Source organism: Antechinus flavipes, chromosome 6 (assembly GCF_016432865.1).
Source record: "Antechinus flavipes isolate AdamAnt ecotype Samford, QLD, Australia chromosome 6, AdamAnt_v2, whole genome shotgun sequence".
NCBI classification, from domain to species: Eukaryota; Metazoa; Chordata; class Mammalia; order Dasyuromorphia; family Dasyuridae; genus Antechinus; species Antechinus flavipes.
Window position 1 is genome coordinate 254,290,689 of NC_067403.1, and position 23,888 is coordinate 254,314,576.

The window sequence follows — 23,888 nt, forward strand, 5'->3', positions numbered from 1 at the left end:
GCTCCCCGTTATGTGGATCATCTCAAAGAGGCTCTAACTTGCTGGTTATAAAGGCCTCAAGAAATATGATTTCACCCCTCAGCTAGTCATTAACATCTCCTGGGCCCCATCTGCTACTTTCAACCACTGTCTCATGCCCTGTTGACCGCACTTCTTCAACTTTACAAGTGATTTAGAGGCCCATATGCTTTGATGCTCTCAGATTGCTTAGGAAACTTCAAACAAGAGTCTTTAGAGAAATATTTCCAATTTGATCAGGAACTTCTTCGAATCTTCCTACTTTGTAAAGAGAGAAACACAGATCAAAGTACATCTGGGAAGTGAACAACGGATTAAGAAGGGGTTATCTGAGTATGGAATTTGGACTTCCAGACCATGGCCTCAACTATAATTATGATGACTCCCTGACCAGATACCATCTCTCTGGGTTCTAATGCCTTTCTTCTCTATTAATTCCTTCCTATTCAATTTGTTTGTCTAGAGTTGTTCATTTGCCATCTCTCTTTCCTTAGATTGTGAGCTCCTTGAGGACAGGAACTGTCTTTTGCCTCTTTTTGTATCTCCAGTGTTTAATACTGTAGAAGGCACTTAAAAAATATTTATTGTCTTACTGACAAGTAAAAAAGAATTGTAAGAATACATCTTGCAAATTTATCAAAAGGGCTTTAAATTTAAAAGGATGGGGAAAGAGGAAGTGGCCTAGGACTATCCACCCAGCTGGAACCATAATCAATAGCTAAGATCCAGACAACCCCAGTGGAGACCTTTGCCAGAAGACAAAATCCAAGGAAGGAGACAGCAGCGAAGTTCATGGCTTCAAAGGTTTATACCCAAATGTCCAAAGTTTAGAAAACAGAAAAAAGGAATAAGAAGTCCTGATATAAGCAGGCAAACCCAGCCTCCTAAATGCAAGGTAGTTGGTCTTTGAAAGACCAGGATCTAGTGGTATCAAAGGGGCCAATGAGAAGGGATTAAGCAAACTGAGTGAGCCTTTCCTTTCTCAGATGCAGTCAGGGGCATTGCCTGAGAAGTTCCGGAGTCCGTTAGTTTAAGTGAGTTCCAACAGAATCCATTGACCTTAAGGGCATTTCAGAGACTCAGGCTGAGGGAAGTCCCAAGGAAAGGAGAGCTCTTTCTACAATTTCCTCTCAAGATGTCTGCTTTTCTACAAACATCATGACACGGCAAAAATCATATAATAAACAGTTGAGCCAAATTGGCAAAATGATCTTTCTGCCACCCTAAGCAACTTTCTGATTCCAGGGTTCTAGCTACCCCTTAAATATCTATAAAAAGCATGGAATTGGGAGCTAGTCAGCCCTTTTTGTAGTGGCCAGAAACTGGAAATTGAGTGGATGCCCATCAGTGGGAGAATAGCTGAATAAATTGTGGTATATGAATATTATGGAATATTATTGTTCGGTAAGAAAGGGCCAGCAGGAGGATTTCAGAAAGGCCTGGAGAGACTGACAGGAACTGATGCTGAGGGAAGTGAGCAGAACCAGCAGATCATTGTACAGAGCAACAACAACACGACATGATGCTCAATTCTGATGGACGTGGCTCTCTTCAACAATGAGAGGATCCAAATCAGTTCCAATTGATCAGCGATGAACAGAACCAGCTACACCCAGCGAAAGAACACTGGGAAATGAATGTGGAGCACAACATAGCATTTCCACCCTTTCTGTTGTTGTCCGTTTGTATTTTGTTTTTTTCCCGGCTTATTTTTTACCTTCTTTCTAAATCCGATTTTTCTTGTGCAACAAGATAACTGTATAAATACGTACACATATATTGGATTGAACATACACTTTAACGTATTTAACATGTATGGGACTACCTGTTAGCTGGGGGAGGGAGTGCGGGGAAGGAGGGGAAAAGTTGGAACAGAAGGTTTTGCAAGGGTCAATGTTGAAAAATTACCCATGCATATAACATATAAATAAAAAGCTATAATAAAAAAAGAAATTGGGAACTAGCCTTCTGGGTTCAAGTTGGCTTTTGGAATTCATCTGGATTTGGTTGCCTTGCAGGTGTGATTGTCATTTCTCTTAATGTCTTCCCGTTATGATTTGACCTAGTCTTGCTGACTAGTCAAATTCGCATTTGGTTAATGCAAATCTTCCCAGTTTTTCTGAATCCCTCCTATTTTGTTATTTCTTGCACAGCCCAAGTCCTCTGCACGGACCCAGGCTACCACAGAGACATTACTGCAGAGGCTGTTTGGGGACAATGTTTACACTAAGGCAGCCATCCATTTCACAAAGGTGACTTTTGATCTTGAAAGTACTTCTTTCAGGAAAGGGCAATCAGAGAAGGCAGACAGTGAAACAGCCAAAAGATTTGCTTTATACAATTTGCCTTATGATCCTCCTGCCAAGCCGTGCAGAGAGTGTAAAATGGGTGTCTAGAGCCTCTCTGCTGATGAGGGCAAGAGAAAAAAAGCTGCCAGCTGACCTCAAAACTGAATGAGAGCACGTGCACAAGGGCTTAATGAAAATATTAATAATAAAGGCTATCATTTTTATAGTGCTTTAAGATTTTTGAAGCACTTTGCAAAAAAAAAATTCATTTGATCTTCACAACAGCCCTCAGAGTAGGTGCTAGTTATACTCATTTTAGAGATGAGGAAACTGAGGCAGACATAGGTTAAGTGACTTACCGAGGTCACACAGCTAAGAAGCATTTGTGGTTTCCTTGTGAACTCAGGTCTTCCTGACTCCACATTCATTGCTCTATTCATTGAGTCACTTAGATTCCTCACAAAGAAGTTCAGAGAGAGAGAGAGAGAGAGAGAGAGAGAGCTGGGTATATCTTGCACAGACAGGGATATAAGTGAAGGCAAAGGAGATTGAGAAAGCGAAGTTGTACAGAGAAGAGAAAAATCAAAATTGAATTAAGTTAGGAAAACCATGGAAAGAGAGAGTATTCAGGAGGAGGGAGTGGTCAACATGCTTCAGAGAGGTCAAGGAAGATGAAGACTCAGAAGGTCCATGAAGAGACCACTGGGAACTGGTCGTTAAACTGCCCTTTCATTCAACCTTAACCACAACCTGGTGAGCCAAATACAACAGTATGATCCTCCCCATTTTAGAATTGAAGAAACTGAGTCTCAGAGTTTTCAATTGCCTTAATCATGGTCACATAGCCAGTAATGCTCAGTGGGGGGACTCCAACAAGTCGACCCTGACCTCCGGTCCAGCCGTCCCACCACCCATTGCCCGTGACTGCCCCGGGACCTGAACTTCCACGAATCAGTCACAGTTTCCTGCAGCACATTCCATCTGGCTCCGGACCAACTCAGCCATGGCAAGGTGGCCCATCTGCCATGTGAAGTTGATTTTTAACCACATGTTTTATAAATTGATCTTTGTCATACGTGACCTGGAAACTCTGCACTTTTCCATCTCTCATTGAGAGTGAAAATATTTCTCTTTCTTGGAAGTTCCTGGACCTGTTTTTACAAGTCTCCCTGTCACTTTTTAGAACTCCACGTGCAGATGGAAGCTCTATTGGCGTAGGTGCTCCGTAGAATGGGCATTTAAGTGCCCAAGCTCGGTGCTGATGTCTCCTTCCAGCCAGATACCAAACCTGTGCCAGTTTTCTTCATCACTGGTTTGAGGCGTCCTCAGCTGTACGTAGACCTGAGAACACTGCCTGTCTGTCTACTGCTTCATCAAAGTGAAGAGGAAGCTTCTGGAGGAGGAATCCTCCCTGGTCCAAAAAATCCAGCCCTTGGTGCGTGGTGGTCCTACTTTCTTAGTGGCTCTCTGAAGACAAGTTCTCCTTGGGACAAGCATCCCAGTCCTGATGGCCTTCGAGGATCTCCTATCTGAAGTTGGAGAACAGGGAAGATTCCAGCTCCTTCAGGCCCTCACTTTTGTTCTCCCTATAATATTTTTAGGGACCCATTTTCTGATCGAGAACATCACTGCCTTTGTCCCTCCACATCGCTGCTGGGTGCACTTCCTTGACGATACTTCGGCTTTGCTCAATGTGAGTGAGAGCCTCAATCATAGTTCCCTACTAAAGCTTTTCATCCCCGTGGGTCCCGATGGGAAATTAGAGAGTTGTCGCCGATTCTCCCGGCCACAGTGGCAGCCCTTGCCCCCAAATGTCACAGGACAAAACCTGAGCCACCTGGAGTTGGAGCCATGTGTGGATGGCTGGGTCTATAACCAAAGCATCTTCACTTCTTCCATTGCGACTGAGGTAAGAGGTTCTTTCTTGTGCCCCGTTTCCACACCAGGGAGATTTTCTTTTCTTTTGATTTGGACTTTGGTTCCCTTGGTGAAGGACAGAATCAGATTTTTCTCTTCTGTCACCTCTCCAATTTACAGCTCCCTTTGTGACAAAAATTAGTGAGGGATCCATTGATTAGATTGATGTTAAATATCAAATCTACAACAGTAGAGAGAGTTATTCTGCAGATTTTTATCTCAAAGCACTGATTCATCTGCATGGGAAAAAAGTCAGAGAACTGAGAACTTATATAGAACATGAAACACGTAAGCAGTATGGGGACAGTGGGAGGGGAGGATCAGGATGTACACACCAGCAGGGGAAGGAGAAAGCTGTCTGCAATCAGGAAGATCAGGGCCAAAACGAGCTGGAAATGGATGTCCCAAGCTTGACTATACATGTAGGATTGTAGGATGGCGGTTTCCTCTTCTTATCATAACAGGGCAAGAATTCTGCGCCAGAATTTCCCAACATAGCCTTTCTCTTCATGGTAATGGCAGCAAGAGCCCTGAGTCCCCACTTCTCTTTCCTCAGTTCAAGATCTGATGCTCTCGTCTTCTCTTTCAGTGGAACCTGGTGTGTGACTCAAAGTCACTGAGGTCCTTGTCTCAGATGCTATTTTTGTTTGGGATTCTTCTGGGATTTCTCATAACGGGATATCTCTCAGACAAGTGAGTTTGCCCCAGACACCAATGTTTCTGAAACGAGGGAGCCCAGGGCCATAGAGCTAAAAGTCTGAAGATGATGATATCGATCATTTAGTCCAACCCACTCATGTGACTAAGAAGGAAACCAAGGATTAGAAAAGTAAAGAGATTTATTTAGAGTCAAAAGCAGAATTTGAATCAAGGATTTTCTCCTCTTCTTCTCCTCTTCTTCCTCCTCTTCCTCCTCTTCCTTGTCCTCCTCATCCTCCTTCTTCTTCTTCAATCCGAGCATTCTTTCCATGCTCTGCCAATGGTTCACACTAATGGGAAGATCGAGGTCTAGATTTGGAGCAGTGGGTGGAGGGGGAATGGAACCCAGCAAGTTGCTGATGGACTGAACATAAGACAAAGATCAGTCAACAGTTAATGGACAAGCATTTCTTAAGCACTTACCTCGTGCCGGGAATCGTGCTAAGAGCTGGGGACAGAACCAAACCCAAACAGTCCCTGCCTTTGAGGAGCTCGCATTCAATGGGGGAGACAACCTGCTACCCACCATCCCCTCAGGAAACATTCTCACCAAAGGGGGTCTTAGCAGGAAGGAGCTGGCAGGGAGGACTGAGGGAGGCTTCTCACCAAAAGGGGGATGTTTAAAGAAGCCGAGGGAGCGGGGAGTGGAGATGAGGGGCGAGGCAAGGCAGAGAGGGAAAGGCAAGGAAAATAATGCAAAGCTGAGGCTGCCTATAAAACATCATGGAGTCAGTGCCTTTGCACGGTAGAGGGAAAGAAAAGGTGAGAAGCATAGGAAAAATGGGGACGTGCCAGGTGGTAAAAGGCTTTAAAAGCCAAACAGAGGGTCGTCCATTGGATGCTTAAAGTAATAGGGAACTCTTGGGGTTTATTGATTGGGGCCTGATAGGATCAGTCCTGAGCTTTATAACAGGCGCTAACTGCTTCCTCTGCAGGGCCTTTTGGCAGTTGATTGGGGGATTGGTTGTAGTGGGGGGACTTGAGCCTGTGAGACCAATCAGAAAAGTGTTGCAGTAGTTCAAGTAGAATCACTTGTACCCAGGTGGAAACTGTTTTAGGGGAGAAAAAGAACATGTACAAGAGAGCAGACTGATAGGATTTGGTAAAGGATTGGATGTGCATGAATCGGTGAGGAAGAAGTCAATGATTATCTCTAAGTAGCAAGCCTGGGTGATGGGGGGAAGTCTGTGATGATCCCTAAGTAGCAAGTCTGGGTGATGGGGAGGAAGTCTATGACGATCCCTAAGTAGCAAGCCTGGGTAATAGGGGGAAGTTTATGATGGTCCCTAAGTAGCAAGCCTGGGTGATGGGGAGGAGAGTGATGCTTCTAAAGGTAATAAGGAGGAAATTGGCTGGAACAGAGCCAAGATGGTGGAGTCAAAGGATGCAGTGCAGCCGAGCTCCCTTCTACAACTCCTCCAAATAGCTCCCGAAATCATGCCAGAGAGAATCCTGATGGAGAAATCCAGGAAAATTCACAGCGAGTTCTTTGTCTGACCCAGGTTAGCATAGGAAGACAGGCAGAGATTTGCAGACACTGAGGACAGGAATGAGGCAGAAGCATATAACATTAGGAACAATCTGGGACCCAGAAAAAAATCTGGGGGTCATTACAAAAAGAGTTCCCAGACCCATAGTGGGACTACCCAAGACCCACACTGGAGCACTGAGAAAGGGACAGGTATCGACCAACAGCTTTGTTCCTTTCTGGCCCATCCTGGTCACAGATCCCGACAGAGTGAAAAGGGGGCCAGGGAATGTGACCTAGGGGCAACGTCCTTACTAAATAGGAAGACCCTGTATTGTGTACAGAGCAAAAAAGTGTTCGGAACCAGCAGCCGCAGAGGTGCAGCTCAGAGCAGGGTCCCACTTTCAGGATCCAGTCCAGCCTTCAGAGGAATTGCCCAGGAAGGAATCCTGAACCAAAGGGAAACCTCGGGTTCTGGTGCTCTAAGCCAGAAGAACTTTCTGCATCCCCCACGGGGGCAGAGCTCAGCAGCAGTGTACTCTTGCTCAGATCCAAGTTCAGGGTTATGTGAAACAGACTGAGGGAGGAGGATAGGAAGCACTCAGGCTAAGCCCTGATTCAACTCTGGAAACATTGAAAGCTTGTAGGTCTCCAATCTGAGCTGTCCCTGAGACCCTGGAAAAACTACACTCAAGGCCCCTTCCCCAGAAGCCACGACAGGATCACGGTAGACCTCCCCTTCAGAAGTGTATAGGGACTAGCATGAACATCAGGGTAGTTGCCGGGAAGTAGGGCGGAAGCACGGGCAGAGAAAAAAAGACCCAAACACTAATAAGCTTTTATGATGAGCTTATGGTGATAGAGGATCACTCAAAACAGAGTGAGAATGACTTTAAAATAGCTATAAGCAAGGCCTCAGACTACGATGCAGCTGGAGCACAAACTCAACTAGAATTCCTGGAAGAAATGAAGCAAGAGTTTTAAAAGAGTGGAAAAATATTTTTATAAATGAAACGAGAGTGTTTAAGGGGAAAAAAACTAAAAAAGAAACTGGAAAGCCAGTTAACAGTTCGGGAGATGAAAAGAAGGGAAGGGGAGGATTAGAGGGAGGGCAAATTCAGGAAGAGATTAATATTGTGTACAAAAGAAAATTATGTCTCTTTTTGAGGTGACAGAGAATCTGGAAAGTGGGTCCTTAAATTTGTTAAGAGCTGAACAAGATCTGGTCTATAAATGTGATGGAATACAAAAGTGTTGAGCTTTTCTTAGTGTAAGGAGCAACCAGATTCTGAAGACTAGATAATACTTGCTACTTCCTTCTGATGGAGAGGTGAAGGACTCACACTGCACAATGAGACCAATTGTTTTTTTGACACGGCCAATGTGGGAATTTGTTTGGATTGACTATACATGTTGGGCTTTCTTTTTCTCACCATCTTAATTCAGGGATGAGGGAGGATGTGGGAAATGGGAAGGTGAAAAGGTAGTTGAATGAAACAAAATTCTTTTTCTGAAAAACAACAATAAGGAAATCTGGAAGAGGAAAAGCTTTGGGGATTATAATAATATGTTAAGTTTCGGATACGTTGAGTTTATGATTACTATAATACTCCTAGTTTGAGATGTGATGCTAGAAGTCAGGAGAGAGGTAAGGCTTAGATCATAGAATTGAGAATCATTTGCAGAGCGATGATCCTTGATGGGAGCTAACGAGATCACCAAATGCAAGAGGTCATAACCTTGGGGTACCATGGTGAATGGCTGTGACCCGGATGAAGATAAAGCAAAGACTGAGGTGGAACGGTCAGACAGGTAGAAGGAGAATCAGAAAAAAGTAGTATCTATAAATCTAGAGAGGAAAGACTATCAAGGAGGAGAGACCCATGGTACCTGAACCTGCAGAGAGGCTAAGGAGAATGAGGATCAAAGAAGAGGTGGGGGAGTGGGCAGTGAGGAGGAGAGAGCAATGTTTCATTGAAATGAGGATGTCAGAAGCCAGACTGTAGGGTGAAGAAAAAGGAAAAGGAAAGAAAATGGAGGCATCCATTGATTGGAAGACATGGGGGGAAAACTGAATGAGCAGGTGGGAGGATCAACCGGGAGTGTGTTGGGGGGCGGGGGGGGGGGAGATGACATTATGACTCTGCCCTGACTCAAGGACTCACAGCCATGTGGTTTCCTATGTAGGTTTGGGCGAAAACGGATACTGTCTTTAAGTTATTTCATGTTTGCTGTCTCCAGCACCGCGGCTGCCTTTGCCCAGGCAATGCTAGTTTACGGTTGCTTTCGCTTCCTGATTGGATTTTTCATGTCAGGAATTTTCCTTTCCAGCTCCTCACTCCGTAAGTCTTCTCTGGGAGGTTTCATCAACATTTTCACCTGTTCTCTGAGCTCCCAGCTGGGTCTCAAATTCATCCTATGCTGGCCTTTCCTTTCAGTCACGGAATGGACGACCACCCAGCACCGGTCCTCATCAGTTGCCATGATATCCTTACTGGTCAGCCTAGGGCATCTGTTTGTGGGGTTCCTTTCCTATGGCATCCAGGAATGGCGCAAACTCCAGCTGGTACTGTCTGTTCCCTTCTTTTTCTTCCTCCTGACCAACTGGTAAGTGCCCCCCAGGCTCTCTCTCTCTCTCTGTCTCTGTCTGTCTCTCTCTGTCTCTGTCTCTCTTTCTCTCTGTCTTTCTCTCTCTGCCTCTCTGTCTCTCGCTCTTTCTGTCTCTGTCTCTCTGTCTCTCTGTCTCTCTCGCTCTTTCTGTCTCTGTCTCTGTCTTTGTCTCTGTCTCTCTCAATCTCTCTCACAGAAGCTGCAGATAAAAAATGAATACTCCCAAGTTTCTTTACATATATATGTATATATATAAAATATGGGAAAGCTCATTTTATAATATCTCAAAAGAGGATGGGAATGTTTCCCATAATGGACCTAGTGCCTGTAAGGAGTTCAAACCTGTATCTGCTTGAAATAGACTTGAAGTCATATATCTTCATCAAATCATCTATAAGTTATAAAGAGAATCCAATTAAAGTTATTAGTGATAGACAGACTTTTCCCAAAGTATCAAGAAGAATATTCTAAGGCACAAGAGGTAAGACAGAAAAAATCATTCCATTCATAATGTAGTGTAATATATTCAAATCTGCATTTATCATTTATTTATATTATTTATTATCACCCCTTATTAGGTGAATAACTTTGAACAAATCATTTACCCTCCCCATGTTTCAGTTTCTTCCTCTGCAAAATGAACTGGTCAGACCAAGTGACCTTTAGGATCTCTTCTGGAGTTAGGGACAGGTAGCTGGCACAGGGGACGGGATGCCAAGCCTAAAATCAGGAAGACATCTTCATGAATTCAAATCAAGCTTCAGACAATTACTAGCTGTATGTCATTTTATACAATTTGCCTCGTTATTCTTTATAAATGAGATAGAGCTTTATAAATGAGATTGAGCCACTCTAGCGTCTTTGCCAAGAAAACTCTAAATGGGGTCACGAAGAGTCAGAACATCCCACTGGAGAAGAAAGAGAATCTTTAATTGACTAAAAGGCTTTCAAGTATTTCTGACAAAAAGAATAGAAACAGAGAAGAGATTTTACATATACATGTGTATGTAAATGTGTAAATATACACTCACACATACATATGTATGTACACACAACATATAAGAATGCTTCATATATGTACACATATGAAAACACACATATATGTTTGTGTATTGTTTCTCTATTAGAATATTAGCTCCTTGCACTGATTTTGCTTTTTCTCCTATCTCCAACATTAGCACGGTGTCTGGCATACAGCAAGCACTTATTAAATGCTTATTGATTTATTGAAGATAAAGATGAAAAGAATTACGTTTTTAAAAGACTTCTGTCTTCTCCAGCTTTTCTCCAGCAATGATGACAAAGTCTCTTCAATTTCTCTCCAGCCCATCTACTTAATAGTCTTTCTCTAGATTCACTCCTCAACCAATTACCTTTAAAATACTTCTTCATAAAATAACAGTTGAGTCAGGTTCGACAAGAAAGTATTTTCTTGTCCTTTTATTTCTGTCCTCTTCTTAGTGTATCTCACAGGTCCTCGTGGATCCAAGTTGAAATCATAAATTATATTTTTCCTGACTTCACAGAGAGAACCATTCCATAAGATACAACTATTTATTGCCTCCTCTGTTGTTAAAGAGATCGTTACAGTTTCCACAGACTGGTAGGATAAACTTTTGAAATGGCCTTCCATGAATATTTGAGAGAATGTCCATAAATAGCCTAGGAAGGCTTTCTCTCTGGCAACGTGTTAGTGTGATATTGGTACCCACGCACAATGCACAATGGTAACCTTGCCTACAAGTTATCCTTCACTTCGGCTGCTTAACTTACCCAGAGACCCCTTTTAGATCAGTTCTTCGGTCTAGACCCACTGAGAATTTCTCCGTAGCTCTCTGGGGGACTCAAAATTTCTATTCTTAAGACATTTTAAAATCCATATTTTTACATGGTATCATGTGAAGAAAAATAGTATTAAAGAAATTAGGTAACAGAAGAAGAAACAGAAAATCCAAATAGACCTGTGTTAGAAAAATATATTGAACAGGCCATAAATGAGCTTCCTTTAAAAAAAGCACCAGGACCAGTTGAATTTGCAAGTGAATTCTACCAAACTTTTAAAGATCAAGTAATTCCAATATTAAATAAATATTTGAAACAATAGAAAAAAGGAGTCCTATCAAACTCTTTTTATGAAATAAATATGGTTCTAATATTATAGACAAATTTCATTGATAAATGTAGATGCAAAAATTCTAGATAAAGAATTACAACTTTAAATACTTAGTATATATATACTATAAATAGATAGTTTACTACAACAATATATCGCAAAAATTCTACATTGTGACCAAGTAGGATCCATACCAGGAATATAAGGATGGTTTAACATACAGAAGACTTTTAATGTAAAATTGATTATGTCAATAGCAAAAAAAATAAGAATCGTGGTAGTACTGCCAACAATTTAGAGGCCCCATGGCCTCTTCCTGGTTTTTTGGGCCCTTGCTATGTTGGTCCGTGCACTCCAGATCTATTCCAATGTAGCAGACCTCGCCTGCCGACTTTGCACACCACCTTTGGCTGGAAAATTGTTCACTCCGTCTTTTTGTGGGTTCTGATGCTCTAAAATTTGTTCACAGTCATTATTTAATGAGGGGTTTGGGAGAGAACTCCCTACCTTCACTCTGTCATATTCCATTTCAATGGTCTTAGGAAGACTCTGAAGCTCACCTGGCAGAAAAAGGAGCAAGACACTGAATTTCTTTCTTGAATTGAGCTGTTAAGTATCAAAACTCTACTGCAGAGAATGCAACTCTGATGGGCTGGCCATGTTTTCCAAATGTCAAATGTGTTTTCCTAAAAGACTGTTTGCAGAGAACTCAAACGAGGCAAGTGCTCATATGGTGGTCAGAAGAAGCAATACAAGGACACTCTCAAGGTCTCTCTGAAGAATTTTCGACTCAACTGCATGATGTGGGAGATGTTGGTGCTGTAGAAAGAAGGTGCTGTACCTATCCAGTTGGTTAAGATGACAGGAAAAGATAAACGATGAATGTTGGAAGGGTATGGGAAAACTGGGACACTGGTTGTTGGTGGAGTTGTGAACTGATTCAGCCATTTTGAAGAGCAATCTGAAATTATGCCAAAGAGTTCTAACACTGTATATAGCCTTTGACACAGCAATTCCACTGTTTGTTCTGTTTTCCAAAGTGTTTTGGGAAAAAGGAAAAGAACCTATATGTTCTACAATATTTATAGCTGCTCTCTTTGTGGTGGCAAAGAACTGGAAATTGAGAGGATGCAGATTAATGATGCAATGGCTAAACAAGATGTATACAATTGTGATGGAAAATGACTGTGTTGTGAAAAATGATGAGTTTGTTGATTTTAGGAAAAAACATGGAACGTCATGTATGAACTAATAAAAAGTGAAATGAGCAGAACCAAGAGAGCAATGTTGTACAAAGAACAACTGTGATGAACCGATTTATTCTGCAAAAGTTGCATCAGTTCATGTAGTGCCTTTCAGGTTTTTCTAAAATCATCCTACTTGTCATTTCTTCTTCCTTTTTTTTTTTTTTTGCTAATAGTATTTTATTTTCCCTCAAATTACATGGAAAGATTGTTTTCAAACCCATCTTGACTTATTTAAAGAATTTATATTAAAAGAAAATAATCAAGATGGGCTTGGGTTGACTTGTAATTCCAGCAATGTTGTCAGAGATCTGGGGTGTAGGATAACTGGGGATGAAAGTGTTTACATGTGAACTTTTTTTATGTGTTTAAATAATGCAAAGTAATTACTTGTAGACAAAAGGTAAAAAAAAAAAACTGGCTCTGCTACACAGAAATATCACTTTGAAGTAGAAAATGGAGAAGTAACTTATGTGTCATATACTATTTAATCAGGTGGTTGCTAGAATCTCCCAGATGGCTGATTGTCAACAATAAATTCGATGATGCCTTAAAGATGCTCAGAAAAGCTGCAAAAATCAATGGAAAAAAGGATAACTCGCTGACTATAGAGGTGAGTGGAGAAGGAGAGCCAGGACTGGGATGTGGGAAATGGGAGCTTGTCAAGTCAAACCCAGTAGCCAGAGAAAGTCTGGTTGCCAAGAGGAAAATCTGCTCTCTGGTGATACTTCTCCAGGGACTGGGGTGGATGCTTTCTAATCCCTACTTGACAAGAATGGGGCCCCAGTGATTGAAGGTCCCCGGAGACCACAATGAATTTGCCTGTTTGAAGACATCGATCTCGGAGGCTGCCTCGCTGTGTGGAAAAGAGAAATCAGAGAGGGGGAAGAAGTACTTGAATTATAGGATCCCCAGAGGGAAGTACTAGCTCTCTGGAGGACCTCAGGACCAGCCCGAGTCCTTGTTCTCAGTGGAGGAGTGAAGAAGGCAGGAGACCCAAGAGGCTGGTCAAAGATGGAGTCCCTCATTTCCAAGTCCTCTCAGCCCTTAAATAGCTTAGTATGATTACATCCCTACAGCACACTGAGCATGTGCTAACTATAGTAGCATTACATCACCACAGCACACTGCCCAAGTATTAACTATAAGCACCCTGCTATTGATATGTAAATCCCCCTTTATGTAGGTATCCCTTGCTTCAAGTAGAAAACAGGTGGTCACACCCCCTCTGACTTCTCAGGAAGGGTGAGAGGCCCCAAAGGGAGCCAAACCAGACATTGTCAGCAGGTTCCCTCTGGGCTAAAGGGTCTTATACATTACCCAGAGTTCCCCCACTACCTGTGGCCCTCTACAGGGATTCTCTCTTCTCTGGTTTAAAAGGATCCCTGCAACCCTCTACCCTTCTGCCCTCCTGTGTTAAATATCATTCTCTCTTCCCCTTTCTGTCTTTTTCTCCCCTTTTCTTCTTTGCTCAGTGGTTTCACCCTAGCCCTGCCATTATAATAAACAATAATAATAAAGAGTATATGAGATTACATTTGTAAAACATCTAGCACAATGTTTGCCACATAGTAGGTCCTCAGTAAGGGCTCATTCCCTGCCTCCTTCTGGCCCCTTGGCTGTGTCTTGGCTACCAAGGATCACCTTCTCACATATGGTACATTTAGGGGGAAAAAAAGTCTTAATGAAGTTGATATGAAAGAGTTTGATATATTCTAGTAAATTACAGAAATCCAAGGTAGCTGGAGAAGCCAGATCCTGGAGGCAATGTGGCTAGAAAACTAGTTTTTTTTTTAATCAAGAGATCTCAATCACATCTTGCCTAGGCCCTCCTGGGCAAGTTACTAAATCTCAGAACTCTGATTCCTGATCTATGTGTAACTTGTTGGAGAATTTTCTTAATTCATATCTGGGGCTAAACAAGGCCACCCTCGGTTCCTACATTTGAATTTCTGAGGCACAAAGAAAAATGCCCTTTGTCCCAGCCTCAGCTTCAGCTTCAGCCCTGCTGCAAGGAGGAAGGGAAAATGCTCAAGGAGCACGGAGGGCTACGTCCTCTCTGAATCACAGTTCCTGAGCCCTTACTGGTAGGGTTGCCTTTACTGTTCAGCCAATGAACACCAGCCAAAGAAAAGACATTTAATGAGATAACCTAAGAAAGTATTCATATTCTCCCCACAAACCCGAGGAAGACTTTCAACAAGTGTAATATATAGCACCAGTGTAATATATAGCATCAAGGTATAGAGTGGAAATGGGTAGGGAACACAAGAACATACAATAACAAAAGCCCTATATAGAGGTCTTTATCGATCACTCGGCCCAGTGCTTCATTTTACAGATGAGGAAATGGAGTTCCAGAGAGCTTTTTCCTGACTTGCCTAAATTCACACCAGCATAAAAGGAAGGATCTGAATTTAGGTATTCTGACTCCTGATTCAGCGTTCTTTCTCCTCTGCTACATGTTTATAAGAGAGACACACACAGGGAACACGTGTGACCGGGACATATTCAGTAGCTACACAATCCTAGAGTTGAAGCTAGAAGGGACTTCAGATATTTTCTACTTGAACATTCCCCCCGAATTGTACAAATTAAAAAAAAACTCAAATACAGGGAGATTAGGGGACTAGCTTAGGTAGCACAGGGAATATTAATGGCAAGGTCTGAATGCACATTTTCTGACTCTAAAGCCTGGGCTTTAGCTCATTTTTCTCTTTTCTGTTGCTTGTTAGCTTTTGTGCTACATATATGCTAGAACTGACTAGGTTCTGAAAAACATTTAGCCATCAAATTCAGAGAGTACCAACAATGCTCCTCCATTGTAGTTTTCTTAAAATTTATTGATGTTCCCTGAAGGACTATATTTCTTTCTTTCCCTTCCTTCCTTCCTTCCTTCCTTCCTTCCTTCCTTCCTTCCTTCCTTCCTTCCTTCCTTCCTTCCTTCCTTCCTTTTTCTTTTTCTTTTTCTTTTTCTTTTCTTTCTTTCTTTCTTTCTTTCTTTCTTTCTTTTTCTTTCTTTCTTTTCTTTTCTTTTTCTTTCTTTCTTTCTTTCTTTCTTTTTCTTTCTTTCTTTCTTTCTTTCTCTTTTTCCTTCCTTCCTTCCTTCCTTCCTTCCTTCCTTCCTTCCTTCCTTCCTTCCTTCCTTCCTTCCTTCCTTTCTTGTTTGCTTGCTTGCTTGCTTTTTGCTGAGGCAATTGGGGTTAAGTGACTTGCCCAGGGTCATACAGCTAGGAAGTGTTAAGTGTCTGAGGTCAGATTTGAACTCAGGTCCTCCTGACTTCAGGGCTGGTGCTCTATCCATAAGTATGTTTATTTCTAAACTGGTATTTCCATGGAGGAGCAGACTAAGAGAATTTATGGGGCCAAAGTGTTCATCCCTCCCACTGTAGTGACAGACATGGAGATAGCCTGTTATCTCTGCTGATCAATGGTACTCCTCTGGTCCCATGGCTACAGATATGGCTCCAATGGGCATGATATCATACAGCTGGTCAATCGGTTAAGACAAGGTTTTGAAAAGGCTTTGAGGTAATAGCCAATAAGCTCTCAGTTGGTCCTAATCTGTGCCTAGAGTCTCTTACAACCCAATTCTTCCTGCTCCTTCCTTCTGTTCTGACCTGCTCTAATCTCCAGATTGATTCTGTCCTTGCCTTTTCTCCCTAAAGGATTTGAAATCCGCCATGAAGAAGGAGATGTCTGCAATCCAGACCCATACCCCCATGTTGGATTTGGTTCGCTCACCCGTCCTTCTTAGAAGAATGCTCTGTATGTCTTTTATAGGGTGGGTTCTCCATAATATAAGAGGAATATTAACGTTTACGGCACCACCAAAAGAACCTCTCAGGTAGACACAGTAAATAGGTACTAGATAACAGGACAGGCTGAACAGCATCTTCTCTCAATGATCCATAGAACTGTAGAATCTTAGAGTTAGGTGGCCCAGTGGATAGAGTGCCAGCCCTGGAATCAGAAAGACTTATATTTCTAAGTTCAAATCTGACCTGAAATACTTAATAGCTGTGTGACCCTGAGCAAGTCATTTTACCTTATTTCCTTCAATTTCCTCATCTGTAAAATGATCTGGAAAAGGAAATGGCAAACCTCTGGAGAATGGTTGTCAAGAAATCCTCAATAGGCTCATAAAGATTCAAAGATGACTGAAATGATTCAATAACAAGGAGTTGGAAAAGCTTCCCAGGTTATCTAATTCAATCTGAATTTAAAGAATTTACCTACCAGTATTCCTCACCTGAACCTCATTAACACATAACTTCCCTTTGCCTAAAAACTTCTAGTGAGAGGGAATCCACTATCTCTTGGTCCAGTCATTCTGCCTTCGGATCATTCTAATTAATATGAGGTTGTTCTTTACCTGGAGCCTCAACCTGCCTCTCTGCAACTTCCATCCTGGCTCCTATTTCTACCTCTGGGGTCATCCAGACCAAGTGTTTGCTCTTCCATATGTCATCCCTTCAGGTCCTTTAAGGCAGGGCACAGGTTCCTCTTCCCCAAGTCTTATCTTTTCCAAATGAAGCATCCCTAGGTTCTTCAAGTGGCAGGAGCATCCTGGCTCCCCTCCTCTGGACACTCATCTGAGTTGTTTCAGAGAAGAAAACTCAAATCAAGAACAGCCTCCAGAGCTTCCTTTAGTGATAATAGAAATCTATGTCAAGGAACTCTAAAATTAGCATCATGCTTCCATGGATCCAAGACCTCAAGGATATGCACTGGTGGATATCGAAACCTGTTGTCACCCTTCTCATCTTGTATAATTTTTTGATCCATGTCATTCCATAAATCTTCCATGAAGGATCTATCCAATGTGATAGTGATAAAGGTGATGGTGATTGCCAGCATTTATATGATGCCTTTTGTTTTGCAAAGCATGTGACAAATATTTTGCCATTCGCTCCTCGTAACAACCCTTTGAAATATGTGTTATTACTACCATTTAACAAAGGAGGAAACTTTGGCAGACTGTGGATAAATGACTTGCCCAGAGTTGTATAATTGGTAAGTATTTGAGGCTAGATTTGAATTCAGGTCTTGCTGATGCTAGGTCTTGCACCCTTCCCTCTGTGTCACCCCATTGTCAATCTTCCTGTAGGTCTCTTCCCATTTACTTGATATCAGGATGGCAATTGGGCAGCCCAGCTGTTTATCCCTCATTCTCCCTACTTTCCAGGTGTAATCATACATCATTGTGAAGATACCTTTCTTGCCACTTAAAAAAAAAACTCAGATTCGACCTGTAGGGCTTATTTTATGTGAAGGATACAGAATTTCTTTTCCCTCTTTGATCCACAAAATCTCTCCCTTTTTTTCTCTCTTTTTTTAAAAAAAATAACTTTTTATTGACAGAACCCATGCCAGGGTAATTTTTTACATTATCCCTTGCACTCTGATTTTTCCCCTCCCTCCTTCCACCCCCTCCCCCGGATGGCAAGCAATCCTATACATGTTAAATAGGTTACAGTATATCCTAGATACAATATATGTGTGCAGAACTGAACAGTTTTCTTGTTGCACAGGGAGAATTGGATCCAGAAGGTATAAATAACCCGGGAAGAAAAACAAAAATGCAAGCAGTTTATATTCATTTCCCAGTGTTCTTTCTTTGGGTGTAGCTGCTTCTGTCCATCCTTGATCAATTGAAACTGAGTTAGATCTCTTTGTCGAAGAGATCCACTTCCATCAGAATACATCCTCAGACAGTATCATTGTTAAGGCATAAAATGATCTCCTGGTTCTGCTCATTTCACTTACCATCAGTTCATGTAAGTCTCGCCAGTCCTCTCTGTGTTCATCCTGCTGGTCATTTCTTACAGAACAATAATATTCCATAACATTCATATACCACAATTTACCCAGCCATTCTCCAATTGATGGACATCCTTTCATTTTCCAGCTTCTAGTCACTACAAACAGGGCTGCCACAAACATTTTGGCACATACAGGTCCCTTTCCCTTCTTTAGTATCTCTTTGGGGTATAATCCCAGTAGAAACACTGCTGGATCAAAGGGTATGCACAGTTTGATAACTTTTTAAGCATAGTTCCAAATTGCTCTCCAGAATGGCTGGATGTGTTCACAATTCCACCAACAATGTATCAGTGTCCCCGTTTTCCCACATCCCCTCCAACATTCCCCATTATCTTTCCCTGTCATTCTAGCCAATCTGACAGGTGTATAGTGGTATCTCAGAGTTGTCTTAATTTGCATTTCTCTGAATAATAATGATTTGGAGCATATTTTCATATGGCTAGAAATAGTTTCAATTTCTTCATCTGAGAATTGTCTGTTCATATCCTTTGACCATTTATCACCTGGAGAATGGCTTGATTTCTTATAAATTAGAGTCAATTCTCTCTATATTTTGGAAATGAGGCCTTTATCAGAACCTTTGACTGTAAAAATGTTTTCCCAGTTTATTGTTTCTCTTCTAATCTTATCTGCATTGGTTTTGTTTGTACAAAAACTTTTCAATTTGATATAATCAAAATTTTCTATTTTGTAGTCAATAGTGATCTCTAGTTCTTCTTTGGTCATAAATTGCTTCCTCTTCCACAGGTCTGAGAGGTAAACTATCCTATGCTCTTTCAATTTATTTACAATCTCATTCTTTATGCCTAGGTCACGAATCCATTTTGACCTTATCTTGGTGTACGGTGTTAAGTGTGGGTCAATGCCTAGTTTCTGCCCTACTAATTTCCAATTTTCCCAGCAATTTTTGTCAAATAATGCGTTCTTATCCCAAAAATTGGGGTCTTTGGGTTTGTCAAACATTAGATTATTAAAGTTATTGGCATTCTATTCCATTGATCAACTAGTCTATTTCTTAGCCAATACCAGATGGTTTTAGTAACTGCTGCTTTATAATATAATTTTAAATCTGGTACAGCTAGGCCACTTTCATTTGATTTTTTTTCATTAATTCCCTTGAAATTCTTGACCTTTTATTTTTCTATATGAACTTTGTTGTTATTTTTTCTAAATCATCAAAATAGTTTTTTTGGGAGTCTGATTAGTATAGCACTAAATAAATAGATTAATTTAGATAGTATTGTCATCTTTATTATATTTGCTCGCCCAATCCAAGAGCGTTTAATATTTTTCCAGTTGGTTAGATCAGACTTAATTTGTGTGGAAAGTGTTTTGTTGTTTTGCTCATAAAGTTTCTGATTTTCCCTTGGCAGATAGATTCCTAAATATTTTATACAATCAGTAGTTACTTTAAATGGAATTTCTCTTTGTAACTCTAACTGTTGGGTTTTATTAATGATATATAAGAATACTGATGACTTATGTGGGTTTATTTTGTATCCTGCAACTTTGCTGAAGGTGTGGATTGTTTCTAATAACTTTTTAATAGAATCTCTGTCTCCCTTTTTCTCGATGGGCCCCAGGCATCTTTCCTATGCCTCTTATTTTTCATATTTAAATGTTTCCTTTTAATGCAACTTTTTTTGCTCTTTTCCAAGTGTGATCTAACCTTCTGGATGAGGGAGTACACATGACCAATGTGTTGAACCAAAAAAGCCAATAGGAGGAGATGAAGGTTGGGTGGCTGTCAAAAGACTGCAAAACTGCTTCAGGATCTAAAAAGGATGCATTTAATATTTCTGCCTTCTTGCATATGATTGTGAGGCTTTTATGCCCTAATACATGGTCAGTTTTTGTGTAGGTGCCATGTTCAGCTGAAAAATGGTTTATTTCTTTCTAACCCCATTCAGTTTTCTCCAGAAGTCTTTCATATCTAACTTTTTAAAAAGTATATTCATCACCTTAACTTCTTTCTTGTTTATTTTATAGTTAAAATTATTTTACTCCTACATAGTGTGTGGTGGGTTTAGAGCTTGCTTCTGATTAAGGCACAGCTCTCCCACATCTGAGGCACATCCTGTGGCTCTCAGCAAGTCTCTTAATCTGTCAGCGGTGCAGAAGAGGTCATGAGAGTTTGTTTCCTTACCTACTAGTTTGATTCATCAATGAAATCACAGATCCCATTAAAAAAAAAAAACAACCCCAGAACAGAGCAAACAAAAAATCCTTAATCTTTTCTCAAGACAGTTGATGTGATGGTCATCTCGAGCACTACTCTACATTGTTCTCTGTGTCAGGGCTTTCTTCCTCCATCCTTTCTCAAATGATAGATTGAATAGATGGCTAAATTCTAGAATCATGCAGATTCAATGTCAGGATCTCCTGAGTCCACCTATATTAAAACAAGATTCTTCTTTGTTTCCAATTTACTTCTCCACTAATTTTTTATATTTCTTATTTCGTGCTTATTTTAAGGTTTTTAAAATTTTTCTTCTTTTAAAAAAGATATATTCAGTTCATTGATCTTTTCTTTGTCTATTTTGTTAATTTGTGGTTAAAAGTATATGATTTTTTCCATTTGATGACTATCTTAGCTACATTTCAGAAAGTTTTACATATTGGTTCATCATTATCATTTTCTTTTACATAGATATTAATTATTTCTTATCCAACTTATTATTTAAGATTGTTTCCATTTGGGTTTGCATCCTTTTTATGGTTTCTAAACCAAACTATTTTGTTATTGCATTGTGGTCTGCATAGGAAATATTAACTATTTTTTCCTATTTAGATTTGTTTACAATATCTCTCTGCCCTAATACATGATCAACTTTTAAAAAGTTGCATGTAGTCCAGAGAAATATTCTTTTCCTCTACTATTTATAAGATTTCAACTCTTTCGCCAGAAACTTGAGTTCCACATTCTTCTTTTGTTTATAATTTTTAAAAACCCCTCAAAACTGATAGGGTTATATTAAAATCTCCTATCACTATTGTATTACTGTCTACATATTCTTAAAGCTCAGGTGGAATTTGGAAGCTAAGGAATTTGTAACCTGTAACTTTATTACTGATATGTCTTTGTTTCCTTTCAGTATAACATAATTTCCTTGTCTGTCCTTTTTAAAATTTTGCTTTGTCTGAAAAAATGATGGTCATTTCTGCTTTGGGGTATTCATTTGATGTCAAGTAAATCTTTTCCATCCCCTTAGTTAATTTGTGTATGTCTTAGGGATTTTAAAAATATGTTTCTTGCAAGCAAATAGTTGTAGAACTTTGTTTTCTTACCTAATCTGTCACTCTCTTTCATTTTATTGGATTGTTTAACCCATTTATGGGTTATGAATTAGGTTTATCTTTTACTCTCTTTGTCTCTAAAATTGAGAATATTTTTGTCAAGTTAAGAATTCCTCTGTCCCTGCCCTCCCATTCTGTTGTAAACTCAGTATTATGTTCCTTCAGGTACTTTCCTTCAATCTTTTTAAAGGTACCCCTGTTTTCACTGACTTTCTTCTCATTGTTTGTTTCCCCTTTCTCTTCAGACTTTTGTGTTCTTTTTTCTCTTCATTTTCACTCTATATTTCTTCCTCCACTTTTTTCATCTAAGTCCAGTAGTTTTCCCCTTCTTCTCTTCCCCTCCAACTAGTTCTTTTCATTACTTTAAAAAATTCTCATCCTCTGATCCATAACCCCTCCTAAATATATAATTTCTCACTTTTGTTTGTATTTGTCTTGCAACTGAGGTTTCTAAGGGTTCCATTTTAATGACTTTAATGTTTTCTACCACTACCTGGTAGGGCTTACCTCATATATTTGCACTTTTCATTGAGTCTTTCTTCCAGAATAATGCCACTTATTTCAGGTGTCGGAGAGTACATTGTTCCATAATAGGGCCCCTCCTGTATTACTGATCTATCCTCTCTCTTGTTTATCTTTTTTCTTACATTGACCTGGAAATTTTTCTCCCTATATTCTTGATTTTCCATGCCTTCAGGTTCCTCTCAGCATGTTATCTTTTCAAGGACCAAATACCCAGGTTTCATCCAGTGTAAGGTCCTTATATCTCCACATCTTTATATTAGCACTCATGAGAGGAATCCTCTCCTATCTCCAGAATAAAACCTTCTTTTTTTTCTCCTCCTTCCCACTTCAGTCTTTTTCTCTTATGCTTCACCTACTCCCCAGTAAACTCTTTTTTTGAGTGAGACCAGAAAGGAAGTATTTCTTCATAACTAGATTAAACCCTAAAGCCTCACAGGCTCTCCTCTATGCCTTGTTCCCCGCCCTCCTTCTATGTGTTATTAAAATACTATATATTAGCTATGATGATGATTTGCAGATATGATGGTATACTTAGAAAATCCTAGAGAATCAACCAAAAAACTAGTAACAAAAATTTAATAGTTTTAGCAAAGTTTCAGGATTTAAGATAAATGCACATGAATCATCTGTATTTCTATATATTACCAACAAAGTTCACCAGCAAGAGATAGAAAGATAATCTGTTCAAAATAAGTGTAGACAATCTAAAGTTCTATTGAGAATATTTGCCAGGACAAACCCAAGAACAATATGAACACTCTTACAAGCATGTCTCACACAAATAAAGTCAGATTTAAACAATTGTAAAAAATATTAATTGAGGGGCAGCGAGGTGGCACAGTGGATAGAGCACCAGCCCTGAAGTCAGGAGGACCTGAGTTCAAATCTGGTCTCAGACATTTAACACTTCTTAGCTATGTGACCCTGGGCAAGTCACTTAAATCCCAATTGCCTTAGCAAAAAATAAAAAAATAAAATCAATTGAGCAAGATGATGCCAAACCAATATAATGAAATGACCATTTAACCTAAATTAACTTAATTATTCAATCCCTACTAATGTATCACCAAAAATTATTTTATTAAGCTCGAAAAAAATAACACCAAAATTCAAGTATGTCAAAGAAATCAATGAAAAACTATATGAAGAAAGGTGGCCTTGCCATACCAAACCTCAAATTGTCTTTTAGAATGATGATCATTACTGATGCTAAATGAAATGAGCAGAACCAGGAGATCATTATATACCTCAACAATGATACTGTTTGAGGATATATTCTGATGGAAGTGGATCTCTTCGAAAAAGAGAGCTAATTCAGTTTCAATTGATCAAAAATGGGCAGAAGCAGCTACACCCAAAGAAAGAACACTGGGAGATGAAAATAAACTGCTTGCATTTTTGTTTCTCTTCCCGGATTATTTATACCTTCTGAATTCAATTCTCCCTGTGCAACAAGAAAACTGTTCGGTTCTGCACACTTATATTGTATCCAGGATATACTGTAATCTATTCAACATGTAAAGGATTGCTTGCCATCTGGGGGAGGGGGTGGAGGGAGGGAAGGGAAAAATCGGAACAGAAGTGAATGCAAGGGATAATGTTGTAAAAAATTACCCTGGCATGAGTTCTATCAATAAAAAGTTATTTTAAAAAATAGAATGATGATCATTAAACCAATCTAGTACTGACTAAGAAATAGAGTGATGGATCAGTAGGATAGATTAGGTATCCAAAACCTCGTAGTCAATGATCAGTTATTTAGCATTTGACCAACGCAAAGATCAAAGCTTTTGGGACAAAAAAGTCATTATTTCATTAAAAATTATTAGGAAAACTGGAAGGTGGTATTGCATAAACTAAATATCGACCAAAATCTCACAGTG

At 40.1% G+C, this 23,888-nt stretch overlaps 1 protein-coding gene across 1 annotated transcript; it reads left to right on the forward strand.

The window, feature by feature from the left end:
• The first annotated feature begins 8,140 nt into the window (after window positions 1-8,140).
• On the forward strand, window positions 8,141-16,293 carry LOC127541700 (organic anion transporter 3-like). Its single transcript, XM_051966917.1, has 5 exons — window positions 8,141-8,202; window positions 8,578-8,732; window positions 8,829-8,997; window positions 12,853-12,970; window positions 16,026-16,293. The coding sequence occupies exons 1-5, from the start codon at window positions 8,141-8,143 to the stop codon at window positions 16,206-16,208; spliced, it is 687 nt and encodes a 228-aa protein (XP_051822877.1). The 3' UTR covers window positions 16,209-16,293.
• Window positions 16,294-23,888: the final 7,595 nt, after the last annotated feature.

What these genes read in the sequence shown, in the direction of transcription:
- LOC127541700 (XM_051966917.1), top strand. Translation starts at nt 8,141, where the DNA reads ATGGTGAATGGCTGTGACCCGGATGAAGATAAAGCAAAGACTGAGGTG. An exon ending in GAGGTGGAACGGTCAGACAG is followed by an intron (nt 8,203 to 8,577) that starts GTAGAAGGAGAA and finishes TTTCCTATGTAG; the next exon opens with GTTTGGGCGAAAACGGATAC. An exon ending in CCTTTCCAGCTCCTCACTCC is followed by an intron (nt 8,733 to 8,828) that starts GTAAGTCTTCTC and finishes CTTTCCTTTCAG; the next exon opens with TCACGGAATGGACGACCACC.